Source organism: Aulostomus chinensis, chromosome 9 (genome assembly GCF_037954235.1).
Source record: "Aulostomus chinensis isolate RoL2024-O1b breed Wild chromosome 9, RoL_Achi_v1.0, whole genome shotgun sequence".
In the NCBI taxonomy this organism is placed as follows: domain Eukaryota; kingdom Metazoa; phylum Chordata; class Actinopteri; order Syngnathiformes; family Aulostomidae; genus Aulostomus; species Aulostomus chinensis.
Window position 1 is genome coordinate 14,816,697 of NC_141328.1, and position 21,314 is coordinate 14,838,010.

The window sequence follows — 21,314 nt, forward strand, 5'->3', positions numbered from 1 at the left end:
TTTTGATTTTATTTTTTTTAATTGGAAACGAATCATTTAAAAACCTTAAATCATAGGAAATACACCTCTGGGTAAGACATACATTATATGAAATAAAGCTTGTAGCAAATGACAGCAAATAGAAAATACATTTAAAATGATTAAAAAAATAATAGCAACTCTCCATTCTTTTACAGTAGGAAAGGGACCTCAAATTTTTTCAGCTCTTCATAATCATTGAGGACAGACTGCTTGTTTTTTTTTATTAGTTTTGCTTTCTGTTTTCCATGAGTCTTGGAGCACGGAGATGAGATTTTCAAATGAAAAAGTACAACAGTTCTATACGTAATTGACCTTTGAGGGGTTTAGATCAAACCTCAGTCCAAAATTGTTCAACATTAGTCCTCATAATCAAACATTTACAATGTAAGGAAAAACTGACCCAGAACATGCTGTGAAGGCATGGAATATGAACAGTATGTAAGGATTAAATGAGATCTTATTATGGAAGTGCTGACACAGAGCCCAATTTGTGTGGCTTGACACTCTCAAATGGGAAACTAAAACTTCCTCATTAAAGCAACATTGTGACACAATAAACACGACTCTTGTTGGATTCCATTGATGCAGTTCAAACAGAGAGTTAATATTGATTAGAAAGGATGAACCAAAACAATTAGGTATCTTCTTTTGAGGAGCCTGGCCCATTACATAATGGATTTCGGAGGAGACATGGCTGAGAACGTCTGGTCTAACTTTTGCATGGGTTACTAGTTGGATACGATGAGAACAATCCTTGAAATTGCAGAATGTGGAACTTTGAAAGCCATGGTTAAAAACAGTGAGAACAGACTTTAGGGAGAGAGGCAGGAGACAGATTGTGTCCAGCAGTTAAATAAGGAAAATGAAAAATATTTGTATATTCGTGACATCTGTAATGAAGTAAGAGTGTTTGTGAAGAGTTATTTCTTAATACATGCACAAAATAAAACAGTCTGGGAAGCACAAATTGTCCTCTGCCCAAGAGTAGTCCAGGAGTCTGTTTCTATTTCTATCTACAGAAATTTCAGATAGTTTCTGGAGTGCCTCGTGCTGAAGGGGGTCTGAAGCTCTGACTTCTGGTTTTCCTCCTCTTGCTCACAGAGCCTAGTGAAAAGGGGGGGCCACTGGTTCCATGTCCTTTTGGTCTGTGCCGGTCTGCCACTCATTGAAGACCTTGACCTGGAGGACATCCTCATCATATAGAAATCAAAGAGCTGCAGATCTGCAGGGACAGAACAAGACGTCAAGGTTGAGCAGTTATTGATTTGTCGTCAGTCAGTCCTGAAACGAAGTGGACACCAAGTCCTCAACATGAGAACACTGATACTGTATCGTGGCAGCATTGACAAAGACCCCACCTACAAGTTACAAGAAACCAGCTCTTCAACCAAGTCAGCCTGAAGAACAGTGAAGGAAAATCTCCATTAAAAATCTTAATCATGGGACTTGAGGTAAAAAGTTAGTTTGGAGCTCGGCTTGATCATGAAAACTAAAGTGACACAAACCTCCACCCATTCTGGCTCAGCTCCTCAACACTTGGGACCCTCAACTAGGACTCTCTTTGGTCCCCTTTACTGCCAAGAGCTCCAGGTTCTAATAAATGATGCAAAGATGCTTTCATGAGGGACATAGATGGCCATGTCCTCTGCTGTCTCCAGGATCTCTTGTAGCCTGCAGAACCAAAAACCATCAGTCTGACTTGAAACACACATTCTGACCTTTGATTTTATAGGTTGGCTTTTAACTGAGTTCTCTTTTACCCATGCTTTTATTTGTTTGTTGTCTTATCTTGTTTGTTTTGTTTTGACTTACTGCAATGTGTAACTGAATTGTGTTTTATGTCAGCAAGGCACTTGTTTTTTGAAAGGTGCAACACAAATATGTTTATTAAGAATCTGAGAAACGCTATTTTTCTCATTGAAATGTTGCATTTGGAAAAATTAATTGAATAATGCCAACTTACTCAATTTACAAAACAGAGAAGATTTACAACAGACTGGAATTAAAGGATTCTTTCAATATATTAATACCTGCCTGTGGCAGTAGGGGATGCCGCCCCCTCCCTCCCTCCCCGGCCGATTTGACAAATTATGTTCCATAAAATCACCTTTAAAAAGTTTAGGCTCACTAGCTACTCCCCTGACTGTAATCGACGATCCTCCCAAGGTTTCCAGGCGAGCCGAAAGTCACCTGAAACGAGTCTGTTGTCACGAGCCCGATGGATGAACCTACTTCCGACACCGAGTGACGTCAAGGTATCGCGAGATTTTATTCAGTCCAGTCCTTCCATCATGGCAGGCAGTAAGTTGGTGCTGGAAGGAAGAGTAAGTATCAGAAGCTTCGTTCTCGGGCTCAGCGTGGTCCTCATCCCTGTAATTCGAACCTGCTTTGGCCACCTTGACTGGGTCTTTGACTATCTGACGGAAACTCCCGGGAAAGTAGCTATTTGTCTCCACGTTGCAGTTGTCAATGGCCTCCTGTTCGTCATATATAGGGGACCCCTGTATAAGGTAAGCATTCACGGCGGCTAACAGTTAGCCAACTTTCGTAGCGTTTCAATTTTTGCTGTCCCGAAACTCTGCTATTGCACTGTTAATGTAGCTCGCTAATTTTAGCATAGCCGACCTAAGGGGGTAATCTGATTATTCAACAGAGGAAGGACACACGGACACACTCCTCTACCGGCGACAAAAAGTGTTTAATCGGATTAGGTTTAGAGCCCTGAAGACCTGGTCACGTTACTTTCGTGTTTGATTCTCAAAGGTAACTCGGTGTGCTCATGGTATCAATTCAGATTCCATTAAATAAAATCTCTGCCTTGAATTCGGCTTTGTGCTCTCGATTACTAGTTTAAAGGGTGCAGGGCACACCAGCTAAATAAACTGTGTAAACGACTCCATTGGTGTGTCACAACACCTGAAACATGTCTGTTAGTTGTGACAACCCTGTTAGTGGACAAAGGTGCTGCTGGAACTTCCTCACAGGTTCCCGTTAAGGCTTTCTGGCAGAATGATGTAGTGGGTTATGGTTGAAAAGTCCCTCCCGTCCATTATTCCCATCCTTTTGTTGTTGACCCTGATGGAAAAGGTCATGAGATCAAGGTAAGGTGGACAGGAGAATTCACAAGGACTTAGGACAGGGCAACAGACTGCACTCTTCACTGAACAACTTCATGAAGCGACTGCATGTTACTGATGTGTGTCTGCCTCATGAAGTTACAGTTTTCTAGAGACTGACTACACAATGTGCTTCTTAGGGACATCTCTTTGTTAAACAATGAAAATATTAATTATCATTTGGTGAGTTTGAACATGAAAAAGGAGGAAGAGCAATTAGGGATTCAGTATCTTCTCAAAGGTACTTTAACATTGTTACTGGGGGAAGGGAGGATTGAACTTGCGACGTTTCTGTCGCCAGATGCTCAATCTACCACTGAGAATGCCATGAGAAGCCATCACATGAAAGGAAATGATTGTCATTTAGAGTCCTGCTATCGGTGTTGTTCATCACACGATTCCCGGTTATTGTTGTCGGAAATGATTGTAACATTTACATCTGGCATGTAAGTTATTCTACAAAACCACTGTAACATCATATGATTATTTTAATTTTCAACATCATCTGGTTGCCACAGTCGCATCTCTTTGATCAGTTGTTAGCAGTGGCGTAAAGTTCATTCATCTGAGAGCTGAACATGTTGAAAACTAAGATACAGAAGTGTATTAGCAGGTTATGGCAATGGAGATACTCTAATGTTTGGACTTAAGAGGTGTCATTGATGATTTAAACCTCTGACATGCCAGAATGAAGCAGCCATCCGTCTTTACAGCTTACAGTTATTTAATGTGTGTTGATGTTTGTTGTTTATCAGCAGCATTGCCAAAGACACTGATCGCTGTGTTGCCTTGTGTGGACTAAACCTAATTGTTCCACCTTGTCACAGGTTGCTGTAAGAGCCTGCTTTCTGGGAGTTACCTTTGGCTGCGGCTTAATCATTAGCTGCTCGGATACTACTTGGACGCATTTTGGCTGGTATGTTCATCAACATTTAAGATGTCACTTTGCTTTAACAAACGTGATTGTTACGAAAGTTGTTTCTTTTTTTTCCAAATCTGTCTCTGCTAAAGTGCTCAGAAGCTGTCAGAGCTACAGCTACCAACACACAAACCCCACTGCTACTCACATGCAGTGCTTAGCATAACTGAGTACCCAGAAAACTTTTAGTTACCTGTCATATCAACATTTTCTATGGGATGCTATACTACAAAATACATCCGATCAATGGCCCAAACAAGGTTTTTTTTTTTAATTTGCGAATGCAAAAAAAGTAATTTTGCTGTCAGATTCATTCAAGACCATGTTGCCAAAAAAAATGAACCCCCCCCCCCCCCCATTGAAGTCTTGGGAGTGTCTTCTAATGAGAAGGGTTGAAAAAAATCACTGCAGTTAACTAAAAAGTAGAAAGCCAAACTGAGGTGACCGTTTCCCATGATACAATACGGCATACACTGCATAGGCATGGCATGCATGGGTGTGAGTCCATGAAGGAAGCCTCTCTGAAAGCCCATGCACCAAAAAAGCTTGCTTAGAATTTCTTTTTAGGACTAATGACCTCAAAACTGTATGGCATTGCAAAGATGAGGAGCACAAAGAAAAATGAATGGTGCCCACAGTGAAACATGGCGGTGGCTGTGTCCTGATATTGGGCTGCATGAGTGCTGCGAGTAGGGGGGAGCTGCATTTCATCACAGATGTACTGCTCGATATTGAAAGAGAAGATGCTACCACCATGTGCCCTCGGTTGTCGTGCACTTTTCCAACATAACAATGATCCAAAACGCACATTGAAGGCCACTGTTGCATGCTGAAGAATTTGAATAAAACTGAATATTTCTAATCTTAAGTTAAATTATTTGTTATAAAAACTTATTTTCACATGCCATGATAGGGGTTTCTGGTTTGTCCTGCAGTTTGCATATGTAAGTGGGGGTCATAAAGGGTCAAGAGATGGGTTTGGAAAATGCCAACTTGATTTAAAGATCTTAAGCTGGCCATTACTTAGAGGACTGGGAAGATATGTGACAATAACTGTGGAATGTGTCTGTATAAACGGGAGTAAGCAGAAACACGCAGTTGTAAGGTATATAAACCCAAATGTTAGTGCTTCAAAGTGGAGTCTTTTGTCTGTAGCCTCACGGATTTCATTGTAAAACACTCCTTCTTGTACAAGAAATTAAATTAAACTTAAACTTTGTTTCTTTGGATTCAGCCTCAATCATTCAAAGGTCATTAAGATGTAATTGTTGTGACATTATTGACCTTACTTACCTTACCTTACTAACCTTACTTGATGTTATGAGTTAAATGTTCTATAAAACTCAGTCTTGTAAAATTTTTAGAAATTGTTATGTTCATTTAGATGTTGATTTAAAATCTTACTTTTCAAGGGGGGGGGGGTGTACTCAATTGTGCTGAGCACTGGAATATCATCTACACCCAGCACACTGTTGGTGTGAAACAGGGTCCTTAAACCACTCTTGTTTTGGATTCAATGAGTGTAGAAACATCCAACTATATACCATCTTTTCAAATGTAGTGATATTTTCTGCCTCTCTGTTACAACAAAGTAACAGGATTCCAAAAGATAAAAGCAAATATGTCCTTTCTTGGCTTCCATAGACGCAACTGTTTAACTGTCTCATAGCACAGTTTAATGGCAGCACGGTGGTGCAGTGGTTAGCACTGTCACCTCACAGCATGAAGGTTCCGGGTTCGAGTCCCGGCTCGAGCACGGGCTCTTTCTGTGTGGAGTCTGCATGTTCTCCCTGTTCCTGTGTGGGTTGTCTCTGGTACTCCAGCTTCCTCCCACAGTCCAAAGACATCAAGAGGGGACGAGGCTGATTGATACTCTAAATTGACCGTAGGTGTGACTGTGAGTGTGAATGGTTGTCTGTCTTTATGTTGGTCCTGCGATGGACTGGTGACCTGTCCAGGGTGAACCCTGCCTCTTGCCTGAAATAGGCTCCAGGCTCCAGGCCCCCCCTTGAACAGTTATCATCACTTAACAGGATAAGTGGAAGAAAATGGATGGATGGAGCTGTTTTAATAGTTTTATTATAGCTGGTTGTTCAACTTGGTCACTCAAGTTTTGCTTACTAATGATACAAGCTTTCTGCTTAGGATTGTCATTGATTGTAAGAGTATCAATATGTGCATCTTCTCTGCAGGTACATGTGCTCCTTGTCCTTTTTCCATTACTCCGAGTACCTGGTGACGGCCATCATTAACCCCCGCAGCCTGTCTCTGGACTCCTTCCTGCTCAACCACAGTGTGGAATATAGCCTGGCAGCGCTCTCATCATGGTTGGAGTTCACAGTGGAAAAGTTGCTGGTTCCAGGTTGGTGTGTTTGTGTGTTTCTATTTTGTTGAGGTGGCTATTTGTTGACAGTGTCCCTCCCATCATGTCAAAAACTACAGAGCAAGAATGAGTTGGACATTTAGTGGTGGTCCTGATGAATGCTATGCAGAGTAAGAATAGAGGGTTTACATATGACGTTACGGCCACCACAGCGTGGCAGGCTCAGCACGCATCATTAAAAACATGAGCTGCATTTACTGACCACTTGGAGCGCTTTACAGTCACCAGTCCACCCCCTGTATTTAGAATGGTTGCAGGAACTGTGACGAGGTCACGCAGTGAAATGCCCTAATCTTCTAATGCAGGGGAGCTCTGTCTTTTTTTACATGAAGGCGCATCTCTTCATACAAGTAACAGGCTGGGGCCTCGTAAAAAGTTCCTTATTTATTGAGGCTCATCTAGTTAATTAAAATCAAAGAAAAAATTTGAAATGTATTTATGAAAATGCCCTGCCCCGCCCTTCCATCTCTCCTGCAGGCTGTATTCAATAGAGTTCTCACTTTCTGTGTTCTTAAAGTCGAAACATTTGGCGCCGTCTCATTGCTACGGCGTGGTGACGCTTATTACATTGCTTCAAGACAAACTAGCTAACACAACCTGTTAGATTGCTCGAGTTCCACGTGATCAACAAAATTCATAACAATCAATCATGGCTTGATCATGCCCATTCCTAGTCCACCAGGGTTAGTTGATTATATATAGCGATCTACTGCATCGTTGGCAGATCCACTTGAACAACATTGTGCAACAGCTGAAGTGGGAGAAGAGATAGCAGATCAGAAGGGGGCGCTGCACTGTAGTTTGTGATGAAGAAAGCAGAGAATGAACATTTAGCCTGCACCCCCAAATGTTGGCATTACACATGTCATCTATGCCAGAAAACACTACTGAGCATATTTGAACACTATAAAATGACATTGTGGGATTTTTTTTATTTATTTATTTTTTTTACAAAAGTTGAGGGGTTCTGTTTGGGGAGATAAAAGCATGGTGACAGTCTGTCTCTGACTCTCTCCCTCTCGCTCTCTTTCTCTCTCTCACTCTCACAGAGCTGAAGCAGCTCAGCTGTTTGAGCATTGTGGGTCTGCTCATGGTGCTGTGTGGGGAGGGCCTGCGCAAAGCTGCCATGTTGACAGCTGGGTCCAACTTCAACCACATTGTACAAAATGAGAAGGCCCAGAGCCATGTGCTGGTCACCGGCGGGGTCTACGCCTACTTCAGACACCCCTCCTATGTGGGCTGGTTCTACTGGAGCATAGGAACACAGGTGGGATGCAACACAAATCCACATTACACTGAATCCCGACCAGAAACTGTGGAGTGGTTTCAACTTCAAATCAATTTGACCCTTGTTTGTAGTTATTCGGTCCAAAGACTCCAGAGTCCTGATGTGGACTAAACCACTGATAATGTCTGCAGGACATTTCTAGTGTTTGGTGAGTAATAAGCTATAACAATATGTCAAGTCAAGTCAATTTTATTTGTATAGCGCCAAATCACAACAAAAGTTCTCATGACACAAGTAGAGCAGGTCTAGTACCACACTCCTTCAATGAATCTACACCCAACAGTTCTCCATCAGCAAGCACATCCTGCAACAGCGGCGACAAAAACCTTCCTTTTAACAGGCAGGAACCTCAAGCAGATCCAGGCTCCACATGAGCAGGTGGCGCTACAGCTGGCAGCTTGAGCCTCTTCAGGTCTGTAGACCTGTAAGACCGTAATGTAGCTCTTCACCAGTCAAGTCATCCTGGCATGCCAGATCTCTGTTAGTAGAACATGTGCTCAGTATGCAGACCTCCGCCAAACATGGAGAATCTTATTAAATGCTGTTTAATAACTGAAATAACATGATCTTAAGTGCAGAAGGCATCTAATCACAGATGTCTCTATGTAGCAGGGTGCAGCTAGACGGGAGAATAACTCATTTCCACCAGGCGCAGCTTTGTTGCATAGCTGTGGATCATGTCCATCCTCCTAACAGTTGCTGTTTGCACCATCAGCATTCCAGCTCATTGCACTTGTCTCGCCTGGCATTGTTAACTTGCTCAGATTCTGCTGATTGGATCGTTGTCTCTTGTTTTATTGCATTTCTATTGTGTACGTAGACTACACGGTGATCTTTTCTTCCTGTTATGTGGTGGGGAATTTGCACATGATGTTTTATTTTTTAAATTGACTGTATTCACTATGTACCTACCTATGTATCTGCTCCGTGCCACTTGACACACCTTCCATTTTCTATAGAAGGTGTGTCAAGTGGCCGCAATGCAGTTTTTTCTCATGTAAATTAGGGATGAAAGGCAAATGAGGTGGAGCTTAGAAGCCTTGCGGGTGGAGTTGGCTCATCACTTCTGTGTTACAGGTCATGCTATGTAACCCAGTGTGTATACTGGGTTACACGATAGCCAGCTGGAGATTCTTCCGGGAGCGCATTGAGGAGGAAGAGCTCTCCCTCATCCATTTCTTTGCAGAGGACTATGTGGAGTATAAGAAGAAGGTTCCTACCGGACTGCCCTTCATCTCAGGCATCCGTGTCAACTAGGACTGGGGGCCGGATGCTGGACATGGCGAACTCAAAACTAAGGCAGGCCAGACCTGGTGTCTGTGCGGTGTTAGCCACGGACACTACCCGGGGGGCTGAGCCCTTTATCTTATAGACGGAGACATGACAGCACGCAACCGGGCCGCTGTTTTTCTACCGACCTCCAAAATCCAGTTACCTCCACTGACTAGTGTCTATTCCAGTAGCACTTGCTCACTCCTGAACTTTGTCGTGTTTGCTTGGTTTTCACTGCTGCCCAGTTACTTTGAAGAATGACTTGTGCATCAGCTGAGAGAGAAATGACCAGAGTTTTAGATGTTTCACATTCACATCTTACATGGGGGGGGGTTCCATCTGCAGTATCAGCCAAAGCTCTCGGCGACCCTGGATTAGTCATGGGTCTGTCCTCACATCATTTTCAATTTATCAACTTAAATATCACACAAGCCCCAACTGTGGTTCTATATCATCAGTATGAGGCAAATAGAGGGACAGTGTGAAATATCATCTGTTGTTTCAAGAGTTAATCCTGGAGGGGGTGACGAGGGCTTGACTCAAACATTCACACTTAAATCCACACCCCCACAAACCTCAGGAGAGCCACACAAGCAGAAAAGCTGGAACCCCTGATGCCTGCATTTGGAGCAATTTTAAAAATTCAGGCCGTCTGAAATCTGGTCCAGATGTAAAAGGGTTATTTAAGTCAGGAGCAGCCAGGGAGCGGTGGTGGAAATCATGGAAGTGCATTCTGGTTTTGACTTTTCTGCTCTCTCTGGTCATGTAGCACTGGTTGTCTCCTGAAAAGATGGCTTTATCTATGGATACCAAGAAGCTGTGTGTCATTGAACTTAAAACCAGTAAGAACATCTAAATAATGGCTAAGGGAACAATAAGTGACATTTTAATTTAAATAGCAATAGTATTAAAATGTTTAAACTATTTAATCAGGTTTTTAAGACTGCTGGTTGATTGGAGGAGCAGTTTGTGGTCATGTGCAGCAAGTGGACAGTGACTAAGGTCCATCATGGACTGTTGCTTGTCAAACAAGCTAATCAATGCAGATCACACTACTGGGGTTTGTCACTCCTACTTGTCCGTACACATGATGATGATGATGATGATGAGACTTTGAGTAAGGTCAGCCCACTAGACAGCTTTGATAACCACCACTCAGACAGGACAGCACTGAGCATCCACTGCGTACTCCAGCTGTGGAGTTAGACACCTACATTGTGAATCGCCACTGTCTTCGTAGTCATGGATGGGGCTCCTTGAGTCAGAATGATCTGAAAACAGAATAGATCTAGTTGTTGGTGTGGACAGGGCCTCCTTTGTGTTGCCATCATCATCATCGTCATTATCCCAGAGTGTATCACTGTCCTGAAACACACTATGTCCCATTATTTCCATCCTTGTTTCTCTCGTCCTGCTCACAATTGTGCCGTTGAGCTTGACCCTCAGCTCTGCTGCTAGCTTGTAGATGCAGAGTGTGTTAGTTGCACACACGAGGAGTGTCTTGGTTTACACTGAAAACTTCACAGGGTAACTTAAAGAAAAGGGGTATTGGAGTGTGACAAAGTACATCATATTTGTAAGGGATTGTGCCATTTGTCAACTCCTGGACCAACATGTAAAACACATATATATATATAATCTAATAAAACGGCACCAATCAACTTCAGGGTGTTCTCACCTGTACATAACGCAGCACTTGCCAGCCTCACACCCTCATCAGAAAAATTCAACGTAAGAGTGTGCAATTCATATGAGAGTAGAAAAGATTGATTACTACACAAAGTTTTAAGTACTTCATGAAGGGTTAGGGTAAAGTGCCACTTTGATGTTGTGAGAGAGAAAATATGTATAATATATTTGGCTTTTTCCTCAAGTTTATTACAGATATATTACAGTTTATTCAGTACTGCTAATGAGAGCGGCTGTTGACCAGTGGCACAATCTACCAGATCGTGGCGTGACCTAGAGAACGTGAGTCTGACAGAACTGTAGCATATCAGTGATGTACACTGTCGAGAGTGATATGATGTGAAGAACAGACTGTTGTAGCATGTAACACCAGAGTCGGGTTTTGAATATGTTGCACTTTTACTGTACAAATGTCAATTTATCACAGGCCTGTATCGAACTGTCAGACTACTGTGCAGTTATTCACAAAGCATTTTCTCAGCAACGCGTGTGAAATAAAACTGAAGCGATTACTGTACATAATTTTTCCTTATTGGTTTGTCTTTACATATTGAGGGGCTGAGTCAAAAGCAGCAAAGCCATCCAGAATCCTGGTTGTCATCTCTGACCCTATCCCAAACCATCTAATCACAGTATGACCTACCAGGAAAAAAGAATTTATGGCAGCCAAACAGAACTGTGTATTAAAACCACTTCAGACATTTCAAAGCAGTGCACGTCCATTATATTTGGATGATGAGTTCATGAGTTGCGTAATTGACAAACTGACAGAAAACGTGTTTCATTAGATGAAGTCATGTCGATTTCACCATCCAAACATGGAGTGTTGCATGTACAGGGGCGCACAGTATGAGAGAACTGTTTTGTACTAAATCTGTCATAACCCTGCCAGTCCAACATCTCCTTTCTGATCGACTTTTGGCCAGTGGTCCTCACTCTGATGGTGGTGAAGTGTTTTGAGAGACTTGACCTCTCTCACATCAAGAACTTCATCCCAGCTACACTAGACCCTCACCAGTTTGTCTACAGAGTGAACAGATCCACAGAAGACGCCATGTCCCTCACTCTTCTCACCACTGGTCTGACTCACCTGGAGAGACAGAGTACATATGTGAGGATGTTATTTGTGGACTATTGCTCTGCTTCTAACACAGTCATCCCTGCCAAACTTATCACAAACTCCACCAGCTCGCCCTCAGCTCACAGCTCTGCAACCGGATCCAGGACTTCCTCACAGAATGCCCACAGGCTGTGAGACTGGGCACCTGCACATCCTCTACAATCACCCTGAGTACTGGAACGCCACAGGGGTGTATGCGTAGTCCCATCCTGTACTCCCTGTCCACTCACGACTGTGTCTCTGAATTTCACAACAACACAACAGTGAAATTTGCAGACAACATAAATGTGATGGGGCTGATCACTGACAGTGATGAAACACCCTACTGAGTAGAGATTGACAAGATGGTGCTCAGAGAACACCTGCTCTCTAAATGCTGGAAAGACCAAGGAGTTCATCATCAACTTCAGGATCTTCATTGGGGGTGAAAGAGGTAGAGAGTGTCCAGCATCAGGTTCCTGGGAGCTGACATACAGTATCTGAGGACCTCACATGGACTACAAACACCACCACACAAGGGAGTACCACAAGGGACGCTGATAACCTTTGACCGCTGCTCCATAGAGCTCATCTAAAGTACTAAATGTCAAAGTGGTACCGCAGCGGACGGGAAGGCACTTCAGCGCGCGGTATCTAGTGCACAGAGAATAATTGGAACTCAACTCCCCACGCTGAATGAGAGCTACACCATCAGGTGCCTCAGAAAAGCAACCAGCATCTGCAAAGACCCCACACATCTGTGCCATCACCTGCTTTAACTGCTGCCATCAGGCAAACATTATAGAGCCCCTGCACCCACACAAGCACACTGAACCATAGTTACTTCCCCTCAGCAGTGGCTGCCCGAAACGAATCCAACAAACTCTCCACTTGACACACTCAACTATTACAATGCAAACGTGCTGCTGCTATGTGACAGTATTTGCACTGTTAAATTATTATGAGCCTTCATATTTGCACAATGCCTGAAATTACATTTGTGGCTATTTATATTTTTATTCATACTCTTATTTATTTCCTGCTATTTTTTTTATATTGCATTGTTGTATCTATGTTGCATTTTATTGCCCTGTATCTACTTCCTACTGTTTTCTATATGGCATTGCTGTACAGAGCCATAACAAAATTTTGTTCCACAGAACTTGTATTCTGCAGTGACAATAAAGGCTTAGTCTGTTCTATTCTATTCTATTCTGTAACCTGAAAAGATGTGAAGAAGAAAGTAAAATTATGGCTCACAGTCCATTCAACATTTTGTCAGCTCTTCTTCTCCATTGGATTCTTTAGCAGCAGAGTAGTGGAGAATGTTGGAGTGTATCTGATGGATTATCATCCTACATCTTCAAATCAAAGATCAAGTTACAGAATTGCGGAACAGATTGTAAACAGCTTGCAGTCATAATGCTGTGACCACAGCCAAGTACCATAAGAGTTTTGCCTGCAGTTGTAATATGTAAAATCATCACAGTGACCACAAGCTTTCGGATGCACATCAACACACACACACACACACACACACACACACACACACACACACACACACACACACTGGCTGCAGAACATGAAAAAAATACTTTTGTATCTAAAAAAAATCTTTTTCTGTTTTTCACAAACTGGCAACCCTCAGAAATTACTTCATGGGCCCTGTGGAAAACACTACAATTGATTATACCTGTAGATAATTTTATTTTAACATGTTAAAAATCACCATGAAAACACATGACAAAATACACAAAGTTGAGCTCCGTTATTCAAATTCAGTTTCTGAAATCAAAACCCTCCCTGCAAACCGTTCTCTGGCGTGGGGGTGGACAGCAGGTCGAAGCATGAAAAGGGTTGAAAAGACATCTAGGTTGCACCTAAACACAGCAAAATCTGTTTCCCAATTACATGCATCAGATTATACCAGGTTCACTGAAAATAAACTACGATTTTAGCGAGCTAGCTAGCTATATTAACTTGTCTTAAATTATACTGGTAACTCTTGAGATTAAGTTGTTTATTTTATTTTCCTGTGTAAACATATATTTGAGAATGGATGGTCATGTTATAACAGGCCTGGGAAACACATGTATTCATATATATATATATATATATATACACACACCTTCTCATTCATCCATCCATCCATCCATCCATGCATTTTCTACTGCTTAGCATGTTGAGGGTCGCGGGGGTGCTGGAGTACTCAGAGAACCCACACAGGCACAGGGAGAACATGCAGACTCCACACAGAAAGATCCTGTGCCTGAGCCAGGGCTTGAACTCTGAACCTTCTTGCTGTGAGGCAACAGTGCTGACCACTGCACCACTGTACCACCCCCTTCTCATTCAATGTTTTTTCTTCATTTTTACTACTTTCTACATTGTAGATACATACTGAAGACATCAAATATATTAAGCACGATAAATATAATTATGTAGCAAAGAAAAAAGTTAATATTTTAGATTCTTATAAAGTAGCCACCCTTTGCTTTGTTGACAGCGCTGCAAACCCTTGGCCTTCTCTTAATTAGATTCATCCCCTGAAATGGTTTTCACTTCACAGGTTTGCCTTGTCAGGGTTCATTTGTGGAAACTTTTGCCCTCTTAATGGGGTTGCGACCATCAGTTGTGTTGTGCAGAAGTCAGGCTGGTACACAGCTGACAGCTCTACTTGACAACTGTTAGAATTCATGTTATGTCAAGAACCAATCAGCTGAGTAGAGAGAAATGACAGTCAATCAGTACTTTAAAAACTGAGGGTCAATCAGTCTGGAAAATTGCAAAAACTTTGAATGTGTCCTCAAGTGCAGTCACAAAAACCATCAAGCACAATGACAAAACTGGTTCACATGAGGACCGCCCCAGGAAAGGAAGACCAAGAGTCACCTCTGCTGCTGAGGATTGGTTCATCCAGTCACCATCCTCAGAAATCACAAGTTAGCAGCACCTCAGACTAGAGCCCAGATAAATGCCACACAGACTTCTAGTAGCAAACACACCTCTACATCACCTGTTGAGAGGAGACTGAGTGAGTCTGGCCTTTATGGTCGAATAGCTGCTAAGAAACCACTACTAAGAGAAAGCAACAAGCAGAGGAGCCAAAAAACACAAGGAATGGACATTAGACCAATGGAAATCTGTGCTTTGGTCTGATGAGTCCAACTTTGAGATTGGTTCCACCCAACGTGTGCAGAAAAGGTGAGCAGATGGTCTCTACATGCATGGTTCCAACTGTGAAGCATGCCTACGGAAGTGTGATGGTGTGGGGGTGTTTTGGAGGTGACACTGTTGGGGATTTATTCCAAATTTAAGACTCACTGAACCAGCATGGCTACCACAACATCCTGCAGCCACATGCCATCCCATCCAGTTTGCATTTAGTTGGAGCAACATTTATGTTTTAACAAGACATGACCCCAAACACCCCTCCAGGCTGTGTAAGGGCTATTTGACCAAGAAGGAGAGTGATGGAGTGCTGCAGCAGATGACCTGGCCTCCGCAGTCACCTGACCTCAACCCAATACAGATGGTTTGGGATGAGATGGACCGCAGAGGGAAGGCAGAAGGGCCAACAAGTTCTCAGCATCTATGGGTACTCCTTCAAGACAGTAGGAAAACCATTTCAGGTGACGACCTCATGAAGCTCATCAAGAGTGCAAAGCAGTAATTCAAGAAAAGAGTGGCTTTTTGAAAAATCTAAAATATAAACTTTTTTTTAGTTATTTCACACTTTTTTGTTTACTACATGAATCCATATGTGTTCACTCATACTTTTGATGACTTCAGTGAGAATCTACAATGTAAATAGTCATAAAAATAAAGAAAAAACTTAAATGAGAAGGTGTGTCCAAACAGGCGGCAAGGTGGTGCAGTGGGAGGAAGCTGGAGTTCCAGAGAGAACCCACGTAGGTACAGGGAGAACATGGAGACTCCACACAGAAAGATCCGGCGCCCGAGCCGGGACTCGAAGCCAGAGCCTTCATGCTGTGAGGCCACAGTGCTGACCACTGCACCACCGTGCAGCCATTTAAAATAATCATAATAGATATATACATTCACTAGATTGTACTTCTTAGCTGCACCTGCTCATAAAACTTATTTTTTACTCAAAAGAAAAAGAATCATTATCCATCCATCGTCACATTCCGCTTATTCCTACACACATTAAGGGTCGCGGGGGGGCTGGAGCCTATCCCAGCATCAACGGGCGAGAGGCGGGTTTCACCATGGACAGGTCGCCAGTCCATCGCAGGGCCGACATAGAGAGACCAACAACCATTCACACTCACATTCATACCTACGGTCAATTTAGAGAATTCAATCAGGCTAGTCACCATTTGCATGTCTTTGGACGGTGGGAGGAAGCCGGAGTACCCGGAGAGAACCCACGCAGACACGTGGAGAACATGCAAACTCCACACAGAAAGATCCCGTGCCCGAGCCGGGACTCGAACCCTAAACCTTGTTGCTGTGAGGCCACAGTGCTAACCACTGCACCTCCGTGCAGCCCAAGAATCATTATAAATAAATGAAATAAATTTTGCATGTGTTAGAGCAAAGATTAATAATTTACTGTTCTAACTGAAAATTCTGTTTTTATGCGTTTCACAAAAGCAAAAAGTTTGACCGTGTTTATCAAATAAGATAGACGGAAATATAAGACTTTCCTCTGCTGAGAAAATCGTGCTTTTACAGTGTCAACATTTGGAAATCAATTTCTAATCAATTTCAGTTCGAAATCGATCAATGATTCCGCGTTTGATTAGTTGTCCAAATTTAACGCATGCGCAAGACTTGCTCTTCCTTTCTGCTAGCTTCCCCGCCATGGCACCTACTGTAAGTACAACTGCGGAACATGAAATTGCTCTAAACTGTCTGTGGGGGTGTTTATCAAAGGAAGAGAACGGAAGATGGTGTTAGGGCACTGGTGTGTAAATGGTCTAGATCCAACTGAAGCCTTCGGTCGGCTAGTTTGAGGGGGGTTTAGCGAGCTCCCGAGAGGGACCCGTAGAGGCCCGTGTTGCCACTGAGCTAACATTAGCACCCTGGAGCTCACCACGTTTTGAAGAGGAGCAACCTCAGTCTGTGGAGCGCTTGTACACATCACTGCTGTCCGTGGTTATCGCGAAATTACGAGGCGTCAAAGCCGCATTTCTGTGACAGAAACATGACAGGTTTGCTTTGATACGCGGCAAGTCCGCGAACCCCGACAGTAAATACCGTTGTTTGTCGGCGTTTGGAACATCGTATCATGTTTGACGGCACTGAGTCAGCTGAGGGTCGGTATCGAACGTAAGGACGGACCCTGACCTGTGTCCTGTCTGTTATAGCAGAAGAAGCAGAACACCGGCAAAGGTGGTAAAAAGAAGAAGCAGGTCCTGAAATTTACGCTGGACTGCACCCATCCTGTTGAAGATGGCATCATGGACGCAGCCAACTTCGTAAGTCTACCTTTCATAGCTTTTGGAATGATCCTGAACTAGTAAGTAAGAATGTTCGCATAAAAGTGAGTAGGGGTGTTCCTGTACTGAGCTCAGACACCCTTTAAACAGGGAGCCCACTCTACATGTAAAACACAGGTCTGATGTGATGAATCGTAAAATAGAAAAGGAATTTGTTTGATTAATGCAGGGACACACAAATCAATGTGTTAACATGTGTGGTTGGAGCTTTACAGCTGTGCTGCAGTCTGAGCACTATGTAGCTGGTTAGTTCAAGAATAAAGAACCTTGGGGTCAAATGGCGGTTAAAGGCAACTGTCATCGTATTTTGGAGCATTAAAAAGTAGACAATGAGTAATCAACAAGAAGTGACCAGTCATCAATGACTCAAAGTCCCTTTTGGGGAAGTAAGAACAGCCCTAAGATGTATCATTTATTGTTGCCTGAGCAACAAGTGTGCATGCTTATCACTTAAAGGTTTTCAGTGCTAAACGGCAAAGCCAACATTCCACAGCAAGTTCATAAAATGGTCCATTACATGGAGTTTAATCAGCTTCTGGCTCTTAATAAATCTTGTTGTAACTTGTGGGGTTCAGAGTGGTAAGAACATAGAAATCAATGAAAACAAACCAACAAAACGATCAGTTCAGTTTAGAACTGTTGATGTGTGTTTGTGTGTATTCAGGAGCAGTTCCTCCAGGAGCGCATCAAGGTCAATGGGAAAGCTGGTAACCTAGGTGGAGGTTTGGTCTCAATTGAGAGGAGCAAGAGCAAGATTACAGTGTCATCTGAAGTGCCCTTCTCCAAAAGGTAATGCACACAAACACACAAAATGTGACTTGTTTTTGGTGGCACCTCTGGCTCAGTTGGTGGAGTAGGTGGTCAGTAATGCAGCTAAAAAAAATCCAACCTGTTCCAAGCCTTTGCTTTCAATTTGTTTGTAGTACACCTGCTGACACCAGGTCATACCAGATTTCCATTTATGGACAACTGTCAGTTTTGGAAGCACAATATTCAAAATAAGTCGGAATACTTTCAAGTGTGGACATTTATAATTTGTACAGGTGCATGAACTGCAATTGATTTCATTTTCTTTCTTTTTTTTATTTTTTGGTGACCTGCTGATACAGATTTTTGCTGATTACAAATTTTATGTCCAAGAACTATGTTTGACTGAATTAAAAAAAAAAATCAATTTAAAACAAAAAGATTTGAATGCAGCAACCAATGAAGGATAGAAGAGGCTGCAGGCTAAATCTGGGCCCTTAGCTCTGCCCACTAGCTTTAGCTGCTTTCTCTTTGTTAGCCTCCTCCAACTGGGCAGGCTGATGGAGCTGGAAGGGTCTGATGAGGCTTGTTATGGCCCCCTGCGGATAATTTTGGGCTTACGTATTTCACGAATTGTGAGCTTTGTGTCCTCATTGCTCACAGTGAAGAACTTCCACAGTGACCTTGAATTTCCACCGGGTACCAGCTAAAACGGGGATCACGTCTGCCCTCCACACAGCTGCAGTCTCAAACTGCCCAGCCAGCTTTGTTAACATGCTCAGGTTCTGCTGGTTGGGTCATTGTCTCTTATGTCTTTCTGTCACATGCACATAGAGTGTGTGTTTATTTAAGTCCTTTTCATGTCTGTTATTGTAATCGGGGGCCTGCACATGGCGTTGTATTTTGAAAATTGACCGGCTGTACTATGGTACTATTTGTATGGAGAGTTCTTTTCTGGCTTGGTCTCAGTCAGCTGCTGCTGAATTGATGCAGCATCTTACAAAACAGACTCCCTGCTATTTCGAGCGAAGTGCCGCACCATGGCAAATGACCAGTTAGGAATCAGAAACCTGTGATACAAGCACGCGCTGAAAATCAGCCATTTTCGGTCCCTGGCAGGAAATTTGGTGCATTGCTGGTAACTTGTAATTTTATTTATCTAGATGGGGACACTGCAGAATAGAACATTAACTTTGAATACAAGCAGGAAAGAAGCATTGTACCAGGTTTAGCATAATTGCTAGTTTTCGTGCTGTAGTCTCTGTTTGGTCAGTCATCGTCCATTGAGTCATTTTATTGAATGGATCAATATAGCAAAGTCTTCATGAGGGTAACTCCAGTGTAATGGAAAAACTAGTTAATAAGGTATTTTAAACCAGTGACCACCAACTGGTTGACTGGTTGCAAATTTCTTGATACCGCAGCTCTAATGTGCCTTGATGTAGCGCCAACATTTTTTCCCTTCATCAGTGACAACACACTGCACTTCCTGTGGGCGGTGGTCTACCGCTAGAAGTCCTGTCAACAAGATTGACTGGCAGGTTCGCATCCTGTTGCTTACTGTCTTCACTTGCTGCATCCGTGCCAAATGAAGCTTCGCGTCCTCATGTGCCTCCGTAGTCTTCTGACGTCATCCAGAGAAAGTTATGAAACGATGATTTTATTCTGTTGGGGGGGGGGGGGCATGTCATTAATTCTGCATTAGTCATTGCCAAGATGTGTACGTGTGTGAATGTAAGAGCATTTATGGTGTGTTGGTGGGGAGCGCAGCTGTGGGGCCTAGCCTTGAATACTGTGAGAGCCTCGCTCTAGGCTCACGTAGGCAGACAACGTTCTGGTCGTCACGTGACGTGCTCAGCAAGACGGTCATCAACACTACGCAGACCTCAGTCATCACAGATGAGCTTGTTGATTGTGGTCCAAGGAAGTCCATGTTGACGGACTTATCATTTTAACGGTTTAAAGATATTGGCCAAACAGTTAAAAACTTGTGTCACTGGAGATGCATAGAAGCCATGTATCAATCACTCATTCAACTGAAGACATGTCAGGTGCACAGCCAGATTTTTCTGTTAGCTGTTTGGCAAGTGAAGGAAGTTTACCCCAACTGAAAGCTCTCTCTGTGTGTGAGGGTTCAGTTTTTACTTTTGTTTTGTTCATCTAAATGTTAGACTGCAGAGCAGTTTTGTTACTTCTCCACTCTAGGTGGTTGCATGTGTAATCTTGTTTTGAATTCAACTTGGACAGTGTGACTAAATTGACCAGGACAGATGGCGGCATGTGGCACTGGTGGGATACATGTCATGACATTAGTCCAGGTCAAACGTATGCAGTAAATCTGATCCATTTGACTTGGTGATGTGGAGAGGCTCTGGACAGAAGCTGCTCAGAGGAAGATTTGAGGAACTGAAAATTCAGGGAATCCCGAGAGCCAGTGCAGTCATCCTCTGCCAACTGGAGTGGTTTTCATCTGGGGGGTGGGGTATCCTCAGGGCATGTGTGCACATGGCACAGAGGTGGCATGGACTGGGAGGAAGCTCAGTGCAGGGGTTTGGTTTCTCTGATGTACTTCACCTGCTCTCATTTTTGACTCTCATTACTCAGATACCTGAAGTATCTGACCAAGAAGTACCTGAAGAAGAACAATCTTCGCGACTGGCTACGTGTTGTGGCCAACACCAAGGAGAGTTACGAGCTCCGCTACTTCCAGATCAACCAGGATGAGGAGGAGGAGGAAGATGAAGATTAAACTCACAATTCATCTTATTTTGTACATTTAAATAAATGTTGTTTCCAGTTTCCGCTGTTTCCTTGAGTGTTTTGTCATAGTGTTTGTCCTCCAATCATGGATTTCTCTCCTGTGTCCAAGGCTTGAACTCCAGGTGGAGACACACCCAATACATCCTTTTTTTTTCTTTGATTTCTCACATAAACATTGAAAATCATCGTCATCACCCTCACATTGGAAATCAACCCAGCTCGACCATCAAATCATCCTGTCTCCACCCACAATGTAATAAAACAGATGGATCGCCTCAAAATATCTTACACAGAACCCACAAAATGTGATGCATTTGTATTGATGCCTTATCTCAAAGTGAATCATGGCATCTTACTGTCGCTAACCTACAGATTTGAGAGCTCGCTGGAAAACTGTTCCAGAGGTAGAAGGGTTCTGCTCAGCTGCCATTTTTATGTGAATGAGGTCAGATGCTTCATGGTTGGAGAGAAGATGTATTAATTGCTGCATTTTCAAAAATGATGATCCAGCAAATGCAAAAGAAGTTTGAGAATCAAGTCTTCAGTAGTCTG

The 21,314-nt window shown here is 43.0% G+C and overlaps 2 protein-coding genes and 1 long non-coding RNA gene across 5 annotated transcripts; 2 read left to right on the forward strand and 1 right to left on the reverse strand.

The window, feature by feature from the left end:
• Positions 1-7: 7 nt before the first annotated feature.
• Positions 8-2,675, reverse strand: LOC147255883 (uncharacterized). Its single transcript, XR_015117881.1, has 3 exons — positions 2,129-2,675; positions 1,527-1,692; positions 8-1,243 (listed from the first exon to the last, which is right to left on the reverse strand). It is a non-coding gene; the product is annotated as an uncharacterized LOC147255883 (long non-coding RNA).
• On the forward strand, positions 2,206-12,961 carry icmt (isoprenylcysteine carboxyl methyltransferase). Of its 2 annotated transcripts, XM_086213925.1 has the most exons (6): positions 2,206-2,531; positions 3,965-4,053; positions 6,249-6,418; positions 7,489-7,706; positions 7,799-7,875; positions 8,805-8,950. In XM_086213925.1, the coding sequence occupies exons 1-5, from the start codon at positions 2,244-2,246 to the stop codon at positions 7,826-7,828; spliced, it is 795 nt and encodes a 264-aa protein (XP_086070051.1). In that variant the 5' UTR covers positions 2,206-2,243; the 3' UTR covers positions 7,829-7,875; positions 8,805-8,950. The 2 variants fall into 2 exon arrangements, with proteins under 2 accessions (XP_086070051.1, XP_086070050.1); XM_086213924.1 differs by lacking the exon at positions 7,799-7,875 and having other exon boundaries at positions 2,209-2,531; positions 8,805-12,961.
• Positions 12,962-16,583: 3,622 nt separating this feature from the next.
• On the forward strand, positions 16,584-20,801 carry LOC147255885 (large ribosomal subunit protein eL22). Of its 2 annotated transcripts, none has more exons than XM_086213926.1 (4): positions 16,584-16,629; positions 17,124-17,234; positions 17,920-18,044; positions 20,607-20,801. In XM_086213926.1, the coding sequence occupies exons 1-4, from the start codon at positions 16,618-16,620 to the stop codon at positions 20,749-20,751; spliced, it is 393 nt and encodes a 130-aa protein (XP_086070052.1). In that variant the 5' UTR covers positions 16,584-16,617; the 3' UTR covers positions 20,752-20,801. The 2 variants fall into 2 exon arrangements, with proteins under 2 accessions (XP_086070052.1, XP_086070053.1); XM_086213927.1 differs by having other exon boundaries at positions 16,590-16,629; positions 17,127-17,234.
• The last annotated feature ends 513 nt before the right edge of the window (positions 20,802-21,314 follow it).